Below are 20,622 nucleotides of genomic sequence, written 5' to 3' on the forward strand. Positions count from 1 at the left end.
GCGTATCAATGTATCTTACAATGTCTGCAACAGAGAAGTTGTACCTTTCACAAGAGCAAACCTATTACAATGTCCAGATGTAGGGTTTGGGTTTTTGTTTTTTTTTTTTTTTTTTTTTTTTTTGCATACAAAATGTGGTTTAACCTGCTTCCCAACCACCAGCAACACGCAACTGAAATTAGATAAAAGGTAGAAAAATGGATGTAAGAGCACAGAGCAAATTCTGGCTTATTAGATTTCTTTCCTTGAGGGGTTCCAGACTCCTCCTCCAGACAGTTCCCCTGGCTCTGTGCTCATGAACACAGTGCGATATGCTGATGACTGAGTAAAGTCAGGTAAAGAACCTATCCCATGGTCCTGAACAGAGAGCCCAATTCAGTTACTATGAACCACACACGTCCCTTAAAAGAAAGGAAAACAGGACAGACATTAGATTGGATCTTCCAGAAGGTCTTTGTTGCAATGTTCTCCATCATTGAAAAAAAATTACATCTTCAAATAAGGGCAATAGCAGCACAGCTTATTGAAATGTTACAAGCAAATCCCCACTTCTCCTAAGAACAATATGAAATGCCCCCCAACACATTAACTGTAAAATGCCTTTAAAAGAAAAAAAAAAGCACCATGAAATCCTACAGAAAAAAAAAAGAATACGTGAAACATCTCCACACATGGATCTATGGTTGGTCATCACTGGGTCCCTTGCCTGCAGCTCTGGGACAGAAAGAACTGGAGTAACCTCCATTCCTTCGGGGTAGTTTGCATAGCCCATCTAGGCATCTTCCTTTCAGCTAGAGCCCCACATGTGGGACAGACCATGAAGCAGCATCTATGGCACAAGTTGACTGAGCTGATGGGCTGGAAGTTTCTCAGAGGGGTTTCTTTTGGAATGCACAGGACAAAGAACAGAGAGCTTAAGGACAAAGAACACAAGGGGGTCCCCAACCTCCTATACCTGTGAAAATAACTACACCCAGTAAGTCAGAGACACCTCTCACTTCTCCATACCACTCAGCTGGTGTCATGTGATCTACCAACATGGAAAGACCAAGAAGCACATGGAACAAGGAAGGGGTCACAGTGTGTGGTGTAACATGGCTACCACACCAGGACAGACTGCAGGACTTTATCAGAGCCCTGTAGCTGCCACACTGTATGCAGACTCAACAGCATTCGAAATGCCAAGTGAAAGTGGCCTTCGTTTTAGAGCTCAGTTGTGTCTTTTTGAGGCCATTATTAATAATATCAGCTGAGGCTTCCCATGCCCACTCTCAGCTTCTTGTGTTTGCATACAGCTGTATCCTAACAACAACACCAACAACAACAAAAAAAAACAAAACAACAAAAAAAAAACCAACCCAGACATGAAGCATTGGCAAAATGCAGAAAGCCAAAGGGCAGAAGACAATGGGGCATGTTTTATAAAGAGGCTCTCTGAGCTTGTTTTGCTTCTTTTCCTTTCTTTGATGTTGAAATCACTCTGCACACTGGATGGTTAACATCATTCCCCAGTCCAGTGAGCCACAAGTGCTTCAACCAGAACCCTGGTCCCAGACCAAGCATGTAAATAGCAGCTTTGACTCCCCAGGAAATGATGCCTCAGAACTGAAGAAGGGTTGCTTGCTAACGCTTAACACAACTAGAAATTCCCACCTGAAGTTGTCCCCATGGGACTAGAGAAGTCATTGCCTGCACATGGGTGCCTTTGAGTAACAGGAGGATGGGAGAGGGGAGGACAGAAATTCATAATGCAGTCAAGGGAACGTTTAGTACAACTGAGTGCAGATAGCAATGGCTTACAGGTCTTTGACTAGCCATTGCCCTGATGACCCCACCCCACCCTGCAAAACAAAAGAAGCCCTCTGCATTGTGTGCTGTGTAGAACAGCATGCTAAGAACTAGCTAGGACAGTTGTGGATAGACCCTGTATAGGGTGTATTCCTAATTTGGACACCAGTCTTTCAAATACATCTGGTCTCCATCAACCATGCAGAAAACAAACACTGAGGGTGGGAATGGGGCCATTAATCAATATGCAGAAATCCAGCTTAATAATCATCTGATTAACTCACAGACTAGGGAATGTGTCCTCAGAGAACTGTACAATTGGAAAAGGGTTTTGGTAATAATCTGTCCGCCATTCCCTTGGTGTGCAGATGAGGTACAGGGAAAAAAACAGTGTGCCTATGAGCACAGGCTGTGGGGGTGGAAGAGCTGAAGCAATAGTGGTCCCAGAAGCCTGAATTATAGGCCAGGGACTCCTTTCATACCACACATGCCACACACATACACACTGCACAAGCCTTATAGCCAAGTGTGTGTATATATATATAATGTGTGTGTAACAACCTCCTCCCAACTACCCCTTGACTCTCACTAGTAAACCTCCAAACAAAATAACAATTCTGTACTCAGCTGCCAAACGAAGCACAAAAACGCCCACCTAAGATATCAAACATGTGCTCTTTCCATGTCTTAATTCTATGCTTAAGAGGGGCAAGGGTTACTGAGGAGAAAGGGTAGGCTGGGCTGATGTTTGTATGTAACATGTAGCAGCTGTCTTATCACACACATGTTCTGCATACTGTTTGCTCCCCTGCTTAAAGGGTAACAGTCGAGTGACTTCCAAACAACCAACACCTTCAGGCTTAGTTAGCATGTCTACATGGAATGAAACCTCTCATGCACCACCCATCAGCCTCTCCCTTGGAGAGTACTTCATAGTTTAGTTTTTGGAACACGTTGTCTACATACACAGTCTTCATTGAGGGTCTTCTTTGATGTCATTCAGAACCTTTTTCCAACAATCCGGGAATGGGTTACACACTCTCAATCCAAGGTTATGTTTGAGTCTTAGTATTAGTGTTGGTTTGATTCTCACGAATACATCTATGCACACACTGATTCATATACCTGTTCCATTTGGTTGATTATGCATCTAAGACTGCAGAGCTGTCTAGTTCCTGCTGCATGAAGAGTTCCTGCAAGAAAATCGAGTAAAGTGCAAAGGAGTGCTTTGGAGGGGTATTTCTAGCAATACAGAAAAGGTGCTGTCCAAAAGCATGCAGTAGATAGCTTCAGGGGCAGCCCTTTAGGCCAGTTTTACCTCCTAAATTTTAGTCCCTCTTAGGGGTAAAAAAAAAAAAAAGTATCTTCTCCTCACCTCTGTCAACTGTGCTCATGAAACTTGTAAGATGTGTGCACGCATACAGTCCCACACACGACCACATGTACTCTCAGTCACAAGGGTGCAGGTCGTGGACTTTTCCCACATTCTTGCTGTGCACTACTAGTAAGTTGCTTAGCCTCCCTGAGTCTCTGTGACCTCTTCTATACAGAGAGTTTGCAAATACTTCCAACTTGACAGGGTGAGGTTTCAATGGGTGCTGTAAAATGTCCAATCCAGTGCCAAGTCTGGCACAGAACACACAGCAGGGATGGTTCTTTGCCAGACATAGATCTGGTGCCTGCAGTTTTAACACAACCACAAAGATGTACCGAGGTACCGTACAATGGAATACGGGTGAGATCCATGTGCAGTTTCATCAGGAAACTTGTCAGAATAGGGAAGTCCCGCTTATCTATCTGTTCCTTAAAACACAATGAGCCAGGCTGGACCCTACCCATAATAAAAACCCAGCATCTGCACCTGCATACACATCATATTCTCCAAGTCTACAGAACTATGTGGAACACCAATGAGCCAGTATTCTGCTCTGATGATGGACTGATCCCTGGCAAACCCTTGACAGAAAAGGCTTCACCATAGTGATGCCTATTTGACTTCTCAAATATTTAACAAGATCCTGAAGGTTTCCCTGAGAGCTGGGAAACGGGGGCTTCTGTGCTCCAAGAAGGGGGCAGCACAGGACAAAACAGTACTGGAAGCAGTACATTTCAGGGAAATGGGCAGGGGACATGAGTCTTCCATGGTACCAGCGAGGCAGTGGACATAATTTCCCCCTCGGTTAGAAAATGGTAGACCATTTCTGGAAGTCTCCACTTGTGCTGTGATCTCTTGTTAAATATGCTTTGTTAATTAGTTATAGGAAAACTCCATGAAAATCCCCCAAAAGTGGTACTGAGTCCTGAAGACCCATAGCCAGCAGTTTCCTCATGATATAGGATGCAAATGTTTAATGGCAGGGGGCACCTAGCTGAACCAACATGCAGCCAAGTCTGGTTAAAGTTGACATATACACAGGCGAAATAAGGCCTACTATGAATTTCTCCTTTCTGATTAAAAAAAAAATCCATTAAATCAGCCTTCCAAATCCTCCAACTCACTCTTTTCTACAATGGTCTGAACATTATAAAAGAAGGTTAAACAATCATAGCAATCACATGTTGATCACTGCTCGGCTAGAAACAATGCTGAGGGAGTTACCGTTTGGGCGTATAACAGGTGCGGGGTGAATAGATAAGGAAGGCTATGTTCCCATACGAAAGGCATAATGAAACCTAATCATACCAAGTACTTGACGAAGGCATCCACGAAACACAAGGACAAAGTGAAATCTTTCACATATTCCTTTCCAGTGTTGTTGTCAATGTGTGAATGGCACTGAACCTGCAAACAACTGCAACCATTTCAGTCTCACAAGGGTTTGGTGAGAGACTCCCTTTCCTTTGTATAGACATCGCAAGATTGAGGCTCGCAGCTAAGTCTACAACACCCAAAAAGGACAGGAAACCCTGAGATGGAAAGATGCCATGGTCCTCCTCGGTGTGTCCCACAAACGCAAGATGTCTATTTTTATCTTTTATTTAAAAAAAAAAAAAAGGATCAGCTAGACAGAACAGCAAGCCACTGGCATCATGCAAAGGCATTAATTTTGGTATTTCTTCCCTCCTATCAAAACAAGTTATAATTAAAGTTCCCGTAGAAAAGTGACTATGAATGTTCCAAAATCAGTTGGTTTTTGTTTTTTAACCTTCACACCCACTGAAGAAAAATGCATGACCTGCCTTCCAACAAGGCAGTGGCTGAGGCGGTGTAATCACCAATGCTTGCTTGCCCACCTACACTACCTATCCCATGAGAAGGATAACGTTTAGTGGACATCTGTCATTGGTTAAGGAGAGATCCACAGTGGGATGTGTCTGTGATTTGTTTTTTATGAGAAAGCAATTGCACCTTATAAAATGTGTGTGCTCTGATCAGTTTCCAACAAATTCCAGGTACTCTTGGGTCCCAGGGACATTCATTTTGGAGTAGGTGTTTTGCACTGTGGCCTGTCAAAATGTCCACTCAAACCCTTGCTAGAGCCACCGGGTCCCTCACAAACAGCCGCCCCTTCTGTGCACCACCTATCACTAAGGGCTGGTTGGGGAAAGGAGACTCGATTCAAAAGACAAACCTGTCCTCTCAGAGGCTGGTCTAAGGGAAAGCTGCCCTTGCCTGTGTGCCATGCCAGCGTGGCACTGTGTGAAAACTATAGCGTTGCCACTGGGACTCCCCCTCACAGGGACAGCTGACACCTGCTACCTGTGCAAATGCTACCCCAACTGTCCTGCCGCCACTGTCTGAAATGAAGCTCTTGCTTGGTTCATTTTGGCAGAGCAAGCTTTCAGTTGTGTATGGCACAGTGAAATATCTTCTTCAATGCTATGTAATTTTGGACTAAAAAGAAGTCTATTTAAGGCACGTGTCTCAGTGTGAATATTAAAACAAAAACAAGACAAAAACAAAACAAAACAACAAAAGCAAGATAACATGTAGTCCAATTCCAATGTCTTTAACATTTAGTTTCTGTCTTCAAGTAAAGAATTGTTCTCCAGCCCCTGGTCTTTGGTGTCCGTGGGTACCATTCCGTTCTCCATCTCAGCTTGCTGCTGTATACACTCTGTCAGCATGGCTGTGCTGGAGTTGTCGGAGTTACACATCTTTTCTGTCTCGTCCTCTTTCTTCTCTTCATCCAGAGAGTAATTCCGGAAGGTTTTGTAGATTTTCTGAACATCCTCGGGTAAGGTCTTTTTGAGATCTTTGTTTTTCCTCTTTGTGAGTTTGGAGGTGGACCCAAACTTGTTGATGATGTTGTCCTCAGAAGCGCCCTGCCCATGTTTGGTAAGCTGTTCTGGCCCCTTAAGGCGTAGGTTGTTGGGTCTGTTGTTGATACTCTCCTGGGATGAGGCCTTGAAACGGCCTGTGTCCAGGGCTGCAAAGACAGAACGCTTCTCAGGGGATAGCATGTCCAGTGAGTGGGCCCTCTGGTCCAAGCCCAGCCTCCGGCGCTCCATACTTCGGATAGTGGCTGCCCGTTGCAGTTTGTCATGGATCTCAACGCTGAGCCGCCTTCTCGTCTCCCGGAACTCAGCAGTGACATTAGCCTTCCACTCAGCTGCGTGGGCTTTGATCTCACCAACCTAGACAAGACAGAAGAGCAAAATAAACTAAAAAACAAAAGTCCTCACCTCTTAGACTTTCTCAAAACCCACAGCCCTCAGGTATCCCATGAGAGAGGCTGTCTCTTGGGGGAGGCCAGAGGGGAGGTCATCTCCCAGAGAAAAAGACAAAGCACTACATCTTCTCTGGTGCTTTCTACAACCCAATTAGATGCCCATGTCAGGCTGGAGTAGGGAGAGCTTGGAAGCATCTGGGGTTGAGAAATTAGAGCTGAATAGAGACGGGCGATAACGTTTGGAGGAGAGATCTGGATTCTGGTTCAGTGTGTATGTGTCTCACTGTATGACCCCATTTTTCTCTCACAAAGTCTCATGGAGCTTCTATAATTGCATAACATTAAAGATCACACCTAACTCACCTAACTCAACTCACACTAATTGAGCGTGACCATAAAGTCAACGCTCAGCCAACCTTTGTCCTTTCCTGTCTTTCCGATACCTCAGGCATTAAGGATAGAACTCAATGGCCGAGCCCCTGCCTCGAATGTGCAAGGCCCCTGAGTTCAATCTCTGAGGTACTGAAAAAGAAAAAAAAAAGGTCCTGTGCCCAAGGAAACCCCCTAAGTCCTGGGAAAACTGGGGCGGTTAGTTATCCTCTATTGGAGCCACTGTGCAACCATGTGCTGAGGAAGACCCATGGGACCCAATAACCAGATTTCCCTGGTTAAGGTGCAGGAAAGGGGTATTGCCTGCCAATGCCACCTAAAATACTTTCTTAGGAAGCGAAGTTTTGCTGGAGGTTCATCACCCAATCTTTTGTTTGCTTATGCCTCCTTCTGCTTCCCTACAGAGGCAAATTACTCAGAGTTTAGCATTTAGCAAACTCTTGTTTCTGTTGTCCCTTCCTCTTTTGTCAAAGCCTACATTAAACAGGTCATTCTCTAGGCATTGGGAATGTTTACACAAGCCAGGAACATCTGTAATGTGTAAGCCCAGGAATTGGGGAAGTGGGGGGGGGGGGCTCACTCAGCAACTGTCCTATGTCCCTTTTTACCAAATGAACTGCGCAGCTGCCCTGAAATGGACTGTGTGTTCCTCTCTTGTTGAATTATCTCCCTGTTTCTTTACTCTTTCTCCTCCTATGTATCTTTCTGTCTTTGCAGAAGAATGACATTTTGAATGTCCTGAGTGTCTTTTCCTCTGTCTTCCTTCTCTTGCCTATGAGTTTCAAATAAACTTCTAGGAATAAAAAACTGCAGGTATCTGGCAATAGAAGTCTGAGGATCTGACAATGGGGGTACGTGGAGGGGAAAGATATATACAGGAACATGGGGGATACATGCAGAAAGGACCCCTTGAGCCTATTTCCCCATGGCTGGACACTGTTCAATGACTTTCATCTAGTGGTGTCCAACAGGCCATCCCCATGCTGACCCTGAGACCTGGAGTGTCAGACAGCTTCCCCAGGCTCCCCACGAGTCCCTGAAGCTTCCCACATGGTTGCTGACACAGGCAACCACATTCTTTCTGAAGCCACCAACCACTGTCGCTTGTCATTTCTATTTTTTTTTCGTTACATTTTAAAAGCAATTATTTACTAAAAGATCTAGAAATAACTACTATGGACTCAACTTAGCTTCTGAATAAATGGGAAAAGAAGCCACACAATCCTTTCATGGAGTCAGAAACAGACATTTCTCAATGAAGGGTGTCAAGGACATGCATGGGGTTTGGAAGGAGTCCTACCTCTTCTTTGGTCTTTTTGGATAAAACCCGCAGCCAGTCTCCGATCATACTGAGGACAGCTGCAAAGTAGGCAAGGCCAACAAGGATCCAAAACCACACCAGCGGCTTATACCACTCTCGGTAATTGATGCCAGCATTTCCCCCTGAAAATAACCAAATGGTACTTTAGCATGGTCAGCAGTAGGTCTTCGGCAGAGTAAACTCCAGTCCATGGAGAGGAATGTCATTTCTACACCTAGTTTCTAGACCATTAGGCTTTCAGGAAACAAGACCTAACAGAAACTGGAGTCTGGCTTGTAGCTTAATTTCTTTGATTCTTAACAACTAAAAATAACCCTTCATTCTGGAACAGAAAAATGCCAGGGACCACCTTGAGTTATCTCCTCCCACTGACAATGAATTAACTTCACAGGAAAAGTATTTTCAGATGCTGACCCCCACTACCTATCATTTTTTTTTTCTCAAACTTCTCTGAATTCTCCTCATTAACACGGGTTCGATACTGTGAGGGCTTGTACATGCTGATAATCTCATCACTCAAGAAGCAAAGGCTGGAAGATCCACTCTTAAGTTCAAGGCCAGCCTGAGCTACACAGCGAGCTCAGGGTGAGCCAGAGCTACATGGCGAGAATTTGACTCTGAAAAGGAGAGAGGAAGATGAGTTGGGGGAAGAAGATGACAATGACATCATGATGACGATGACGATAATGATTGATAATGTTGATGAGGACAGACAGACAGACAGAGTGGAAAGGAGTGGGAGGGGGAAGAAGGGGAGAGAACAAGAGGAAGAAGCCAGGAGAAGGAGGAAGGGAGGAGCTGGGAAAGAAGGCAAATGGAAAGAGAAGAAAATACACACACACACACACACACACACACACACACACACACACTATGCCAAATGATTTCAAATACTTGAAGTTTTTTCCTTCTAAAGTTCGCATGCATTAGAGATGTGTGTGTGTGCAAAGGTAAAATTAAGTATAACAGCATCATTGAGACTCTGATCCATGAAATAGTGATTTGATGCTAAGAGAGGGATGGTGTTTAAATGATGCTCATCCAGGAGGGTCAGTTAGGCCAGGCAATTAGAATTACTATAGCCAAGAGCTAAACCATGCCTGTGAGGGTATCAAGTTCAATCCCATCATTTTATAAAGATTACAGTAAAAAAAAATTCATCAAACCAAATTGGCCAGTTGCCTAATGGTATTGACTAGCTGCTCCATTAATAGAAATGGTCACTTACTCCAAATAATTAGCCTACTTATTTCAGTCTCACTGTTAGCACTGCTAACAGCACCCTTTGCTCACCCAGATAGCAGGCACGGTGCCTCTGAGACCACTCATGGGTGCTGTACTAACAATCAGGACACTAGGTGATGAAATATTCCTAGCCTTGACCACGGGGTTGTTGTTGTCACCATGTCCACCATCACTGAAGCTCTCTGGCGACAGTAGCTCAGAAAGCCAGATAGAACCCACTGGGACCTATGGCTCTTAGTAAAATCAAAAGTAATCTGCAAGCCGGGCGTAGTGGCACATGCCTTTAATCCCAGCACTCAGGAGGCAGAGGCAGGCGGATTTCTGAGTTCGAGGCCAGCCTGGTCTACAAAGTGAGTTCCAGGACAGCCAGGGCTATACAGAGAAACCCTGTATCAAAAAAAAAAAAAAAAAAAAAAAAAAAAAAAAAAAAAAAGGTAATCTGCAACACAGCCCATAAATCCCACTGCAGTAGGAATGGGGTTGGAGATGCCACTCTCGGAGAAGAGCACTTAGAGCTCTTGCAGAGGACCTACATGGTGGCTGCAACTCACATTGCAGGGGATTTGACGTTTTCTTTTCTGGCTTCCAAGGGCATCGGGCACACATGTGATGCACAAACATATGTTCAGAAAAAAAATTCATACACATACAAAAAAATAAAAAGTAAAAAATAATTATTCTAAGGTGTCAGGTTCTCCTCTGCTCTGGTTCGGTGCCCTTCTTTCTCCCATGTAGCCAACTGTTCACAGGGCTGTGTACTAAGCCCATTTCCTTAAGTGTTTCTTTCCCCTTTGACCTAAGTAAATATTTATCTCTGCCAGTCACTAGCACCCAGCCAAGGCCGTGGCGGCTGAGTGCTAGCCAACACTACAGAGCATGCCCCTCTGGGTAGCCTTTCACCAGCCATGGCCAGAGTTGTGAGCTCTGCATATCCACAGTCAGGGTTGTGAAATACTGCAGCATCCTTAGGCTGTCCCAAGGTGGGTCAGCAGTAAAGGAAAGCTTCAATCAGTCTTGAGTGGTTCTCTTCCACCCCCAGTTTAATTTCTAGTAGAGCTGATAGTCTATCAGATCACAGTGACTGTCAACTCTTGGTTATTTGAATGGTCCAACAACCCTCCCTGTCACACAGAGCACTAATCAACCCACATATCCACAAGCTGTCTGCGTGGATTCAACGGGAAGTGGACCAAAATTACTCAAAAAAAAAAAACCCATTATGTCAGTATTAGACATATGCATGATTTTTATTCTCATTACTCCCTAAACAATTCAGCATGGTGACCTTTTCTTTCCATTGAGTATTATACGCCATCTGCATACAAATGGTTGAACATGCACGGGGGGGGGTGTGCATACATTCTATGTAAAACTTGTGTGGTTTTTATGAGGGACTTTTAGCATCTGTTGATTCTAGTATCTTCAGAGGTCCCAGAGCCCATCCTTAGGAGGTACAAGAGAGGTCTATTTACACAAGTGCACTGGCAAACTCCCATTGGGTGCATTTTCCAGGCACACAAACGCCCGGTTGATCCACGTGTGCTCTGAAAACTGGACTTTAGAAGAAATTGATTTGGGGGGCTAGAGAAACAGTTGAGCAGTTAAGAACACATACTGCACAATCATGAGAACCAGAGTTCCAAAGCCAGCACCTGCCCAAGAAGCCGGACATCCCACAAATGCCTGCGATCCCAGCTCCAAGCACTGCTGAGACAGGAAAATCACTGCGATTTGCTGGCTTCTGGTCTGAGCAAGAAAACATGAATCTTATATTTTGTGTGTGCACACAAACACACACACACATATGCATGCACGCACATGTATATGTATAAATAAAATAAGAACCAGGTACATTTCGGTTAGCATTGCGCAGGTTAAGAGACCCTAGTTTATGGAGGCCTCTTTGTAAAGGAAATAGAATTTTGCAAGCACTGGTAAGGAAGACCCACTCAAATGTACAGCTCCACGGACAGTGTAGCTCATCCTCTCTGGAGTAATGAAGTGTAAAGCGCCAGAGTGTACTGAGATCTCAGTCCACAGGGAGTAGTAACAGAGACTAACATACAGAAACAGGCTTTGAGCCTTCCCCTCCCCTCAGCAGGCCACTCTCGCACTCGGGAGTGCTTTCTCTTTCCGTTCTCAAAGCCAGAGCTCTGTGCTTGACTCCTGATCAACAGATTGGGCAGAGCTATTGCTTAGAGGCCTGTCCATCTCATATCCATAGTCCTGGGGTCACTGATGTTAGCACAGCCATCATCAGCACTGCCCCTGATAAATTGCCCTATAAAGTGTCTAAAGGCGGTGGGGAGCAGCTCTTTGCTCCTCTGCTCTCACAGTATTTATTTTAGATCAGAACCTCAGCTGTCAGAACCTCAGTTGTCTTTCCCTAGAGACCATCATCTATAGGTGACTGCCAAGGGATAACCTAAATAGGCTTACAGAAAGTTGCTCCTCATGGCTCAATTTCTCTCCCAAGCTTTAGGATCCCATCCAGACCATAGCGGTTGGTACTGTGCAAAAGGCAAGACTGGGAGTGCGGGGCTGTCTTACATCTATCTGGGTAGCGGAGACTCTTACTTCAGCTTTAGGCACTTTACCTTACTGCAGATCAGTTAGCCATGATAACTGTTCCCGAGTCTTATATTTACCTTTGGCTAATTGTGGTCTTTATCGATTGACTTACGGAGCCTTAATACAGTGGAGAAGTCCAGGTTCAATGAAAACCTCACTTCATCCTTATATAATGCATTCAGTGATGCTAACACTAAGTCAGCACCTTAAGGAGCAGGGACCTAGCTTTCTTCTCAGGATGAAAAACAGATAGATAGATAGATAGATAGATAGATAGATAGATAGATAGATAGATAGATAGACAACTTGATACTGTTTATATTACACTGAGATGATAAATATTGAGCCATTTTGTTTACTTCCTCTGAAAAATAACTGTTACCATGCTTTTGATTCTTTCTTTTGATCCGGATCAAGGGCCTTGGGATTGCTGGCCAAGCACGTTAGAACTGAGCTAAACCCCCAACCCTGGGCATCATGATGCCTTTTGAAAGGGATATCCAACCGGTTGTTTTCCCCCAAGAAGGCCCAAGTGACTGGGTATGCCCAGGTTGCTTACCTGCCACAAAATCACCAAAGCCTACTGTGGTCAGCGTGACTACCACAAAGTAGATGGACTCCAAGGCGGTCCAACCCTCGATGTATTTAAAGATGACAGCAGGGATCGTCACAAACACGATGCAGCCAGCCAAGATGAAGAGAATAGTGGAGATGACCCGGATCTTGGTCTGACTCACTTGCTTTTTCTGGGAAGAGCAAAGGAATAAGAGGGATAGGCAAGTCAGATGCAGTATCCTGGATGCAGAGGACAGGTACCCAGAAGTGGGTGCTATGTCCTATGTGCATGGTTTTTAACCTTTCTCCAGTCATAAGCAGCTGTGTAGAAATCTGATACACCTGTGGGCTCCTGGCTAGGGGAAGGCACACACAGTAGTTTTCAGGTGGTTTAGGAAGACCCCAGACTTGAAGTTGGACCTTGCTTGTGCTTTGAACCATCTCCAGCATGGTTTCATTGATATGGCCCAATTGTGATCCGAGTCACTCGTGTGACTGTTAACTATTTCCCAAGAAGAGCTAGCTTGCTGACATTTGTCATATGTTACTGATCTATTGGGGATCTGACATTTAGGGCTATTCACACCCTGCCAGTGTCAAAAATGATCGGTTAGGGGAGAGAGAAATAGCATTGATTTGTGAGAGGGAGTAGGAGCATTGCATGTATTCTTCATGCCTCCCAAAAAAAGGAGAGAAGACAAAAGAAAATGGAATCACAACAACAGCAATAACAAAAATCCACCATCCCTTGTTTGTGGTGGGCTCCAGCCAAGTTTAGTCCATCTCTTTATCTATTGTGGAATGTGCACTTCTCTAAGTATATGTTGAGTTAGTGCTGTGGTCGTTGTGTGTGTTGATTGCATAGCTATTTACCATAGGAGATGACTCAGAATGACAAGGTCCCTTGCTAAAAGATCAATGGAGCTTCCTTCTTCAACCACTTGAAAAGGAACCATCAGTTAGGTAGTAGAGGAGAAAACTGTATGAAGCTGGGGGTTTCTACTGATAACAAATAAACCACACCAGCCTTGTCCAAGGTAGATGTGCTGCGTCCTGTGTATGCACTATTGTCTAACCTGGCCTTGCCTCTAATGGGATGATCTAAATCTTCTCCAGACTCCCAGAACTGGTGCTAGAGAAGATGACGCTGGCATCAGGGGACTCCAATATCATTTAATGGTGTAAATATATGAATTGGGTGTTTAACACCAGACTCCATGGTCTGTCTACATTGCCTAGGTTGAATTTGGCGAAACTACACAGCACTTTGGGAACAAGGTATAAAATCAACTTCCCATTCATTGTTTCTGGTGTCTCCCAAGTCAAAGAATCTTAGAGCATGGAGAGGCCAATTGGAATCATAATTCTCATTTCTCAGATAGAAAACAGACATCAAGAGGAGCTAAGGGACTTACACAGAATGATGCTGCTAATGAGGGTCAAAGCCAAGATTAGAATTCTGATGTGATTAACTCTCAGCCCTGTGCTCAGTGAGGGAAACAGCTCTCCAGGTTACTCAACAATTGATCTGCTCAAAGAAAATTGCCAAAGAAAGTTGGCCCTCTCTAACACAAGACACCAAATGCTTCTGAGGAAAAGGTCGTCCTGTGTCCATTTTAGGAAGACGGGCTAAAAAGCGGTCAGTGTGTAAACTCTCTGGGAAAAGCTAAGGAAATACAGAGCAAGTTGCTCCCCCTGACTTCTCAGTTAGCATATAAAGTGGGAGCAGGGATAAGCAACTTAACCTATATGCCTGTCTCCTCATATCCTCAGGAAGGCCCTCTGAGAAAAACATATATCTAAGGATATTATTGATATAGCATGAAAGCATCTTTCTCTAGCAGTGTCACAATAGAAACTGGTCCCCTGAGAACCATGGGGGAGACTGTATCTATTTCATAAATTGCTGCTGTGTTGAATGGGAGAACCTTGGGGAGAAGCAACTTAACCCTTTGACAAGCCAGGAACTTACTAGTCTAGTTTAGTTCATAGACATGCACAGAAAGTCCCAAGAGCGGATTCCATGGCCGACCGTTATGTTCACCTAATTGTTGCCAAGGGGACTATCATTCCCCCTTCCTACAAATTGGCATCCTCAAATGCATAGTGAAGTGAACGTGAATTAAATGTTTGTGTGGCGTTAAGTCCTAAATTAGGATGTGCACCCGACCCTCATCTCAATGAGGATGCGGTTGGCAAAGAAGGGTGGTGGGTCTGTGGGAAGCTGAAGATCCACCCAACCTCCTGAGATGGGTGCAGGTGGGTTTGCTTGGTGGAGAAGGAGGCGAGCGTAGAGCAAAGGCTGGGTACTTCTGCCCTTGTGGCAGCACCTCATAGAGGCTTCACTAGCAAGATAAACATGTCTCTTTCTGCTTCCTGCCCACACTAAGCAGAACACTCCTAAATTCCCAGGAAGGATCCTCAGAAAATGTTTGGAACACTTCAGTATTTGAGGAATTTTGGGGGGGGAGGGGGGGGCTCAAGAAATATTTTCCATGACCATGTCTAGGTTTATGAAATCATGCATATACCTGTGCTTGATCATAAAAACTGGCTCTGAGCCCCAAGGTGTAGCAAAATCTGCTATTCTGGGCATTTGTGCTTTTGCTATCCGCCACATAAACAGCAAAGAAACCTGCTCCCTTCATTGAATATCGGCTTTCACCACACGTGGAGCCTCGGCCCCTGTCATGTGTTGAGCTTCAGGCATTGACTCTGTAAGCATGTGCTCTTACTACAAAAGGGCTTTTTCTTAAGGACAGGCTATGTCCTGCGCTTTTGTTTCTCGCCCGCAAAAAACATGCACAGAACACAAGACCTTTCCGTGGTTACACTTTATTCATAATCGTGAGGTAGAACAAAGAAGGCTCAGAAACGTGTGTGGCTTAAATACCCTAATGTGACGTGTCTTAACTAAGGCTGGTAGCATCACCCACGGTCTCATACACCCCAGGGATTGGTTAATGCCCCAGGGGATGGACTTGTGTCTTGGGAAGTGGACTGGTGACTTTGGCGGGCTTTTGCTCCTGCACATGCGCACAATGGAGCTTAGCGCCATCTAGTGACGGCAAATGTTATCACGGCTTCCCACAAGGCTACCCAAGACACATTCTGTTTCAACTGAGTAACCTCAAACTTCTCAACTCCAATAAAATGAAAACAAGAAAGCCCACCTTGTGGGTGTGGTTTAGAAGAAGAATTTTGTATAAAGGCCTTGGCAGGGTCTACCGAGTGTTCAATGGTTTACTGGCTCCTTTGGTGTAAAGGCTCAAGCCTTTCCTTTACTGAGAGTAATGCCAGAGTCATTATTTTTCTTTTCTAGTGAAAAACTGTCTCCTCTGAGCTTAATATGATTTCCACTCAGCTTCAGGAGGCCACCACCCCTTGTCCCTCTCTGGAAATATCACCCCATATAATCACAGTTTCAATTTGGGACAAAAAAAAACCAATCATCCTCTTCCTTCGATAATTCTGTGCTACTCCTAGCTGAGGCTCTCAGACACTCTTAGTTCATAATGTTGGCAGGGTTTTTGGTTAGTTGGTTGGTTGGTTTATGGGTTGGTTGATTGGTTTGGTTTGGTGTTTGTCTCTCATTTGCCTGTCCATTCATTTCCTCCTGTTCCCATCAACTTCCTGAAACTGCTAAGAGCTGTCATTAGCATCTGTGATATGTGGAATAAACTACAGAGGAGAACTGAGAGGCATGGGCATCCTCTTGTCTGTCTCTTCAAGCCCCGTGTCTCATGTCACTTACAGAATGGAACTGTATCTCCCTGGTGCCGTCCCTAGGCAAACATCACATGACTTGTGTACCAACGGTTTGTCTGGCTGGATGTGGTGTTTGAGCAGACGTGGTGGGGCTGTTGTGTGTTTCTAACCCAGTCTTGCTTCCCTCACTCTGTAGACCGGAGAACCTCACTCTGTTAGGACAGAGAAGTTGGTCTTCAGCTCCTTCAGCAGATACTGTTATCAAATACCTACGAAACAATGTTAGAAAGAACTAGCTCGTATAACCAACCTGCTGCCTACAGGAACTCTTAAAGAACTCGAAATCCATCTCCTTGTCTGTGCAGTTCTGCCAAGGAAGTCTCGAACTTCATAAGTAGGAGAGAGGGACCAGCTTGGAGAGGAATGTGTGTAAGCCACTCATTCTAATTACCTACTTCAGGCCTCAAGAGGCCATGTCCCATGTCCAATTACTGTGAACACAACCTCTTATGTGTTTTTCCATTTACACAAACAAGGTTATTTTAGTAAGCTTGAAAATATTTTTGTTCATTGGATTTTAAAATTTTTTTTTTATTTTTCTCTCCTTCATAATAATACCTGCACTTCTTCCAGTGTCTATGTGATTTCTTAGAATTCTGACATACATTATCCAGACTGTTTTGTCTGCCTTAGGGGTATTTTTAGCATGCATTTTCAGCCTGGACATCAGAGATTTTATTCAAAGACATTGCAACAAAAATGCTCGGGATAGGAGCTCAATGTGCAGAGCCCTCCTTTATGGTGCACCTGGGCTGTGGTTGAAATTCAAACATGTCACTATGGGAGTAAAATCAAACTGAGGGTGGCTTCTCCCAATGAAAAGGGAACAGGCACCATCTGGTTAAAGGTTGGATTTTTGTTTTCTTTTTATATTTTCTGCCAAGATTTTTTCTGAAAGGTCTACTTCTAACTAATAGTATCAACATTATAACAAACAGTCACAAAGCACTCTAGAAACTTAAAAGAAGGCATTTGAGCGCCACTGTCTATGATCGCCATGGTAGAGACACTCTAAACACACCACTGAGATCACGTAGAAAACTCTTCATGGAGAGCACGTGCAAGAAACAAGAGTAGAAAATATACAAATGGACTATCTGTGTATCAATATATACGGATATATAGAGACATATATGAGTTAGAACCAGTCTGACTCATACCATCGGCTGATCAAACACTGAGGTTTTGTCATGCAAAGCTTTTTTTCATAGATGAAATGACACTGTTTTTATCACGGGGGTGGGGGTGGGCTAATGAAAATTCTCTGATAAAGAAGCATTTGCTTTCAAAAATGATAATATTCTTAGCATATTCCACAGCATGAATACCATTTTAAATACATTTATTGAATCAAACGTTGTGGAAAAGAGGCCCCCATGAGCTTTTCAATAAATTATGGAAGTTCTGTTGTCTTCCATCATTAACATACATCCCTGTGACCTTAACCTGCATCAGTTAATGAGCAGTTCAGTCATGAAACAATACTGGTATCCAAGTGTTGGACCCCAAAGGGAAATAATAAAAGAAACCGTCCTTGGGGACTTCCGGGATTCCCACCAAAGGCTGTGCATGTGAAGTTAGGGCTTCCCAGCTTTTTTTTTTTTTTTTTTTTTTTTAAGAAATAAAAGTTCTGTTGGGTCCCAAACTCTTATATAGATTTCCAACAGATGGGAACCAGGGGCCTGACTTTGTCCAAGATTTTAATTCCAAATCTGGCCATCTGCATCTCCACGAGTTTTGCATGGTCTCTGCTAAACTCTCTGTAGTTGCCATGAGCTCACATGACCATTTATGTGTCTTAATCTCTCTGGATGGTTGCCAGGAGCACTCTGATTTCTTAGAAAGGCCTTGCACTGTCCTTCCGGAGATATGGGGTTGCATATTTAAAATTTGGTGACGCCATCGAAGCAAGTGGGTCACCTCTTAACTCAGCTGCTTGTTTTTTGAAAGCACACTAGTCAGAATTTCCATATCAAATTCTCTGGGCTTTAAGTTTCTGTGGAAAATATATTTCCCATTTTGACACTCACTGACACTCCCCTTTTCTGTCATATTTCAGAGGGTTTTTTTTAATCTAACTCTACTCTTTTTATTCATTTTTCTTCCTTTCCTCACACCAACCTACCTGGCAAGAGGGTATGGTTTCAATACATTTGTTATGTGACATTTCCTAGGGAGGCAAACATCTATTCGCCCCAGAGAGGGCACCAACAACAGACCACCCCCCCAAAACAAACAAAAAACAAAAACAAACAAAAAAAATCAGTTCCTTACATGTCTGGCTTAGTAAACCAGTGAGGAATATAGGTGAGGGATTGCTTTTAGGACCCTGGACGATTCCCAAAAGCAGCTGCATCACCAAAAAGCCATGCCCCCACATGGCTGACAGCTCACAAAAGGTGCTTCGCTGAAACAAGCTACAAGACACTCCTCAAATTGCAAAATGCAACTCTAGCATCGTGGAGAAGCTTTGTGAATCTTGTCAGTTTCAGGAACTTCCTGAGCCTTGACGTTTCCTCAGCATCCTGATAGATGATAGATTTGAATTACTTGGAGAGTCTTAGGAACTTCCCTCATCCTTCCAGCAGGGAATGTTTCAATTCAGAGGAAATAGCTACACGTGTTCTTTTATAAAAATTTCCTTATCTTCTTCAGACAAGTTTTTCAGCATTGGATTTTTCCTGCTTGATTTTTGTGGGATGTTTTGAGGTTTTGTTTTGTTTTTGTAATTCTAACATGGACTTGTCAAGCTTTTGCAGTCGTCCATACATCTTTGCATTATTTTCACACAGCCTGTATTAGGTCCATACCTCTTCCAACTTGGCATCAAAGTAATAATTATCCTCTTTTGAAGGACGTAGGACCGGGATCACCAGCACAGAACTTATTGAAAAAACTTATTCCCATATACAGGTTGCATGTGTGTTTGCTTCTTTATAAATTAAAATTTGGCTATCAGTTCTTCATTACAAATTAGTGTAGGGTGAGGTATCCTTGTTTGCTCTATCCATAGTTATATGGTATGCTAGCAGTTTGGCAGCCAGAAGGTTTTCATTACAAACATGCTGGAGAGTAGGGTCGCCACTGTCATCCGTGACATTTGAATCTGCACCATGTTCGAACAGAATAGTCTCACTTTCTCCTTGCTGATACATAGCCTCACTATGCCTAACATTGTAACAGCCATATCAATGCCACACACTTCATCTCTATTGAAAGCACACCTATTCTAGGTGTCTGTATAGCATGGTGTAACATAGTCCTTTCTTCACCCTGACCATTTCACTCAGACTGTAACCATGACGTTTCACTTGCCAGTTGGCAAACTGGCCTTCTCAATCACTGCTGCTTTGTGCTGGGATATAAAACACACATCCCCAAGGGATCTGCCTCTCAGCTTCCTTTTTCTTTACTTCCTTCCCATAGAAGGCAGGACTCTGATCATGGTCTTCAGCATCCTTCTTTGTGGAATCAGTCCAGAGCAGTAGCACGGTAGGAGCTTTCTTCTAAGTCCTACCCACTGCTTTTGTGTTCAGTTATTTGTTTGTTTTTGTTGACCTTGGATGTGTCCTAATAGCAGATCAACACTTTTGATGGATGAAGCTAAAACCTCTTAGGTGGCCTTATCCTCTGAATGAGATGGCCCAGGACTTCCCAAGCACACTCAGTGCCATCCCTTCTGATAGTGGTCTGAGGGTCTAGACAGGGCAGCCACCGGAGTCCCAGTGATCTAGGCTAGGGTTTCAGTGAAGGGGAGAGCGAGAAGACAAAGGCCAGTTGAGGGCAGAGGAGCATATTCAGGCAGAGGACAGTGCAGCTGGGCCTCTGGAAAGGCTTTAATGAAAAATGTTAAAAGTTACTGTCTGCTAACCTTTGGAAATAAATGGTTATTGGAACAGATGGTCTGTATTGGAAATTCAATCTTTTCAAAACCTAATTATGAGTCCTTTTATATACCGTGGGCTGGGCTAGCTGTGAAAGACATGGCAGAAGTGGGGGTGGGGGAGGAAGGAGAATGGAGAAAGGAGGATCTAGAAGAGGGGAGCAGAGAATAACGAGAGAGGGGGAGAAAGAAAGAAAAAGGGGGGAGACAGGAAGGGAGGGGAGGAGGGAGGGGAGAAGAAGGGAGAAAAGGAATACAGGGGAGAGAAAGAAAAGAGAGAGGAGGGAAGGAAGAAAAACTGGAAGAGGAGGAAGAAGGGGAAAGAGGAGGAGGAGAAGGGAGGAGGGAGATGGGAAAGTTAAATAGTTCTTCCTTTAGATATACATTGTCTACTGGTCCCAGGTCAGGAGCACTTGAGTGTGACTGAAACCTTCAAAGGTGCCATAAGTATCTGTGGTATCTTGCCTTAGTATTTACTGAAGGTAAAA

General features: G+C 44.0%; 1 protein-coding gene across 3 annotated transcripts in view; it reads right to left on the reverse strand.

The window, feature by feature from the left end:
* Nucleotides 1-4,883: 4,883 nt before the first annotated feature.
* The window catches only part of Kcnk10 (potassium two pore domain channel subfamily K member 10), a 136,020-nt gene continuing 120,281 nt past the window's right edge, over nt 4,884-20,622 (reverse strand). For all 3 annotated transcript variants that reach the window (XM_085830607.1, XM_085830606.1, XM_021179327.3), the window contains exons 5-7: nt 12,488-12,674; nt 8,092-8,234; nt 4,884-6,366 (exon numbers count right to left, since the gene is read on the reverse strand). In XM_085830607.1, coding sequence (XP_085686733.1) covers nt 5,746-6,366; nt 8,092-8,234; nt 12,488-12,674 — 951 coding nt within the window. In that variant the 3' untranslated portion in view covers nt 4,884-5,745. The remainder of the gene's footprint in view (nt 6,367-8,091; nt 8,235-12,487; nt 12,675-20,622) is intronic.

The sequence above is a fragment of the Mus caroli genome, unplaced genomic scaffold (genome assembly GCF_978045245.1).
Source record: "Mus caroli unplaced genomic scaffold, Mus_caroli_1 scaffold_14, whole genome shotgun sequence".
NCBI classification, from domain to species: Eukaryota; Metazoa; Chordata; class Mammalia; order Rodentia; family Muridae; genus Mus; species Mus caroli.